General features: G+C 38.2%; 1 protein-coding gene across 1 annotated transcript; it reads right to left on the bottom strand.

Annotated features, from left to right (window-relative positions):
- Positions 1-204: 204 nt before the first annotated feature.
- LOC114733146 (pentatricopeptide repeat-containing protein At3g22670, mitochondrial-like) lies at positions 205-2,310 on the bottom strand. Its single transcript, XM_028920547.1, has one exon. It carries the CDS (start codon positions 2,244-2,246, stop codon positions 585-587), a length of 1,662 nt encoding a protein of 553 aa, XP_028776380.1. The 5' UTR covers positions 2,247-2,310; the 3' UTR covers positions 205-584.
- Positions 2,311-4,850: the final 2,540 nt, after the last annotated feature.

Below are 4,850 nucleotides of genomic sequence, written 5' to 3'. Positions count from 1 at the left end.
AAATATATTATTATTTGCAGATCAAGTGTTGTCAGTTTCAAGTGTGGTAACCCTCCTAATCTGAATTTAGTAATTTTTTATTTTTAAGGTCTTTAATTGTCATTAGAAAGAATTAGTCATAGGGAAATAAATTACTTTTTGGATAATATAAAATTTGAAGACAACAAAAAGTAAATTGAAAAAAAAAAAGGTTCAGAAATGCCTTTGATCAAAATGACATGGAAATATTAAAAAAATTTAGAATTTTTTTCCTAAGTTTTGAATAATTTGTTACGATTCCTCTTTCTTTCCACAGAGGTGCAGGAAATTGCATCGAGCATCAAAATCGATAATACAATACACACGATAATTGATCCAGATCTTTCCTACATGCATACTCTTTTCTGGCTTCACTCTGAAAAGTATAAGGTCATTCCCGCGTAATCCTCTGATTCCTTTTTGGTAGAGTAACTGGCTACAAGCCTACAAGCTACGCCAGTGATCATTCACCACCAAAAATTAAAAACAGAAAAGCATAAATGGAGCCCACTGATTCATAACAGTCAAAATACTAGCCGACTCTGAAACTGTGCCTTCCAAATTTACTATGCATTTTCGCCTCTGCCACACAAATTCTCAATATGTTCCTTTTCTTTTAGCATGCCCCTGCTCTGGAGCTCCCCCACCAATGTCTTGAATGACCTGCTCATTGGACGTAACCCCTGCAAGACCATTTCCTCGAAGAAGAAGCAAGCACGCTCAAGTTTTCCACTTTCACACAAACCATTTATTAAAAGAGAATATGTTGCCAAATCAAGACTCACGTCGTTCCTAAACATGTGGTCTAACAGAAAGTTTAGCACCTTCATTCTCTTCTTTCTGAAACACATCTTCAGCAATGGATGATAAGTCTCTGTATTTGGCTGAACTGATTTCTCTTCCATTTCCTTGAGCAACCCAAGAGCAGTCTCCTCCTGTGAGCTTGCACTAGCAAGGGAGATCATCGTATTGTATGTGATAACATCTCGGATAACCCCTTGCTTTGGCATATCATCAAACAGATCAAATGCATCTTTAAGCCTGCCAGCTCGGCCAAAAATGAACATCAATGAAGAATAAAAACGGGCGTCAGGTACACACCCATTGCTCTTCATTGTCTCGTAAAGATCCAGAACTTCAGATAATTGTCCTGCCTTCCCTAAAGCATGCATGAAAATAGTGTATGTTATAACATTAGGTGACAAACCCTTTTCCTTCATCTTTTCAAAAACTTCTCTCACTTTGCGGAAATCCTTCTCTCTGCAATATGATTCAACGATACTAGTGTATGTAATAACATCTGGGTGAAATCCATGTGCCCTCATAACCTCTATCGCTTGATAGGCTTGATCAAGTTTTCTACATTTACAAAACCCATGAATCAGGATATTGAATGAATGAACATCTGGAGAAATTGAATCCTTAAACTCCAAAAGAACTTTGTGAGCATGCTCAACACTATTTTCTTTCACCAATGCGTCCATGAGTGCATTCAATGCTGCTATGTCCTTTTTCACACCAAAACGCTCCATAGTTCGGAATGCTTCCACAGCCTCTTCATACTTCCCTGCCTTGGAAAGCCTCCTTATTACCCTAACCATTGTATCGAACGTCAGATACCCTTCAAGTTGATACATTTCCTCAACTAAATTCCACACAAGATCAAATTTCTTCGCCTTGCCCAAAATATCGACCATGAAGTTATACAATTCTGGAGAATGCACATAAGCTGTCTGTGTCTTTGCCCATATGAAAAACCCCAAAGCTCGGATCCAGTCATTGCAAAATCTGTTCAAAATCTTCTGAACCAAATTCTCTGATACAAGAAAATCATACCTTTCTAGCGACTCCGCAACTTTGTCTGGAGAAAGATGTAGTTCTTTAAGAACTCTGCTGATTGGCGTGACATCGTCCTTGTTCTCCCTCAAAGAGAGTCTCGTCACTTGGGTTTGACCATTAACCATATGGGCATTAACCCAATCAGCAAGCGCAGGGATAACGAAGTCATCATCAGAGTCTGCGCTTTCAGGGGACTGATTGTCAGGTAACTTGACCCAAACCGGAAGTTCTGGTGACTCGGGAGATTGCTGAGAATCAACCATCGTACAAAGTGGGTTGCTGCACAAGAAGTAGCGCAACCCATTACTGTTGCTAAGCCTTTGAGGAAGGCGATGGTGAATGACTTTCAGGATTTGCAACTTAAATAGCATTTTCAGTGAACTCTGCATTCTTCTCCAAAAAATAATACAACCGGGGTTTAAGCACTGTTTAGGTTATGTCGTAGAAATCCTCTCCAGTGTATCTCTTGGGCATCAAAAGCATACTAATACTGTGGATTATGCTTTACACAGTGATGACCATTGGAGGCCTTCGAGTGGTGGCCGAAGGTTCCCAGTTCCGATGGCGGTAATTGATGATTTAAGGTAGAACCTATAAAGATTGCTCTCAAGGAGTCTGAGCATCTGATCTCCAAGGCTTGAGGTTGGAAGCAAAGAACGAGACAGAGAGCGAGGGAAAACCTGAAGGTGCGACGGTGATATTGAAAACAAAATCGAAGTTGCCAACTAACTGAACTACCCAGTGGACATGCGATGAGATGTTAAGAGGACCAGCGGCGGCGGAGGCGATTAGGGTTCAGTAGAGGGGCGGACCACGGCGACCGCGAGGACGCGAGAGAGAGCAGGTATGGGAGAAAATTTAGGGGAAAAAATTAAATTTAAAATAAAATAATAAAGTAGGCACTATGCAATGCCACGTAGAAGATGTTTTTGCGGTGTTAAAAGCACTTTAAACAAATATTTTTATGTAAATCGAAATCAAATTTTTTTACATATTGATTTTGAACTTGGTAAAATTTTCAAGTTTTCAACCAAACATCTTTTTATACAATTAGAATATGATATTTAAGAGTTGTTTGGCAAATCAGGGGGGGGGGAAGTGCCATGCACACATTTTTATCTTATTTTATACAACACAAAATTACTTTAAAAACACTAATCCAATCACTGATATAATGATATGGTGCTTTTTCGGTTTATCAGATAAATAATTTTTAAATATTAAAAAAATTAGTTAATTTAATTATTTATAAGAAATGATGTTTTAATTAATTTAACTACTACATTCGATCCTTAATATAAGATCTTGACTTTTATTTTGGTTATAAATATAATATTTTAATCCATTTTGTCTATCATATTTATGTATTTCTTTTAAAGTAGTCCTTTTTAACAATAATAGTTCTAGCCAATACACTTAATTAGTAAAGATATTTTAGAAAAGACACTATTTATTTATTATAAATAATTAATTTAACTTTTTTTATTAATCTTTTTAAATTACTCAACTAGTTTGGGTAATATTTTGCAAGATGTGATGTTGGTTTTCTAAAAGTCTTGGATGAACCCTCCAAAACATATCTTTCCAACATCTTTGACTGCAAAAAAAAAAACAAGAAGAAGGTATATTCAGCATCTTGATCTTTAGTACATCAAGCATCGTGATGTTTTGTGGGATGTAATTTTACGCTTGTTCTTTATAATTTTAGATCAATTTTACCGCTTCTTAACTTACTTCCTAACGTCTGTCAAAAAAATGAGATTTTTTTTATTTTTATCTTCCACGTCAATATCATCATCTTCATCCTTTCCCGATAAAGAGTTGGACACCATCGCTGTCGGAGCGCAGCATTGAACTTCCAAGCCGTCTTTTTTCTTATTCTCAAACTCGCCATGCCTCCATTCTTCTGCCTCATCGTCCTTCCAAAGCTCAATTCACTTCCTCCCTGCAAATCTCCCGTTTCGAGTAGCAGTAAGGGCCCTCCTCATATTCCCAATCCTTCCCTTTTCGGGTGTGTTTGAATTGTTGTGAAATAATGCAATATGTGTGTCAAATAAAGTCCCACATGGGAAAGATGAGAAGAAGTCTAAGTGTATAAATGAGATCAAGCATCCTTAGGGGGGTAAATGGGCCAAGAGGGAAGTGGGTCTCGCGCACACAACAACAGGCCACCAGGAGGGAAACGCAGTTGTAAACCGGCGATTTCCCCCCCTGCGCGTGAATTAAACGCGGTAAAGCCTCATTTTACGAAAATTATTTTAAACTTTGTTGAATATTTTTTAATAAAATTATGCTTACCAGAAAAGCCTTATTTTGGACCTGTTAAAAGTCAAGAGGCTTACTGTTTCGTTTTGTGGCCGACCGGACGCGTCTCGCGGGGTGTAGGCGAACGTTGTGTGCACCAACGTTCGCGTTGTTCCGTCTCCAACGGAACCTTACGTTGCTTCGGTCGTACCCGCTCGGCGAAACAGAGGGATGCGTCCTCCGGTGATGTGGCCATTCGCGCCTATATAAGGGACTGTCCAGGCAGCGTGAAGATACGCTGTTCAATCCTCTTCCTCTTCTCTCCCGCGGGTGTTTGCTATTACAATTGCTTTCGCTGTTCTGCTACCTTGCTTCGCAGGAAGGGTTCGTTTGATCCTGGGGAGTGCCACTGCCTATTACACCGAGGGGTTGCGGAATATCTCTCAAGGACAGTGTCCTTGTGACGCGACTCGAACCGGATTTGCTATTCCTCATTTGCTGCCGCCAACATGAATTGGTAGTAAGAAAATTAACTTTTATTTTATGACTTTTATAAAGGTGAGTTAAGCTAAAAGTCAGTTCATTTACATTTGGATTGATTTTTATAAAAAAAATCAAATTAAAATTTGTTCGGATAAGTAATAAAAAAATAAGTTCAGATATAAAATAGCCTAACTTATAAATTTATTTATAATCTAGTGATATATATAAATATTTTAGAGAAATCATTTAGCATATGACATGATTAA

The sequence above is a fragment of the Neltuma alba genome, unplaced genomic scaffold, assembly GCF_004799145.2.
Source record: "Neltuma alba isolate B1F8T4 unplaced genomic scaffold, ASM479914v2 tig00012971_pilon, whole genome shotgun sequence".
Classification (NCBI taxonomy): domain Eukaryota; kingdom Viridiplantae; phylum Streptophyta; class Magnoliopsida; order Fabales; family Fabaceae; genus Neltuma; species Neltuma alba.
This window is presented reverse-complemented; position numbering and strand designations above follow the sequence as displayed.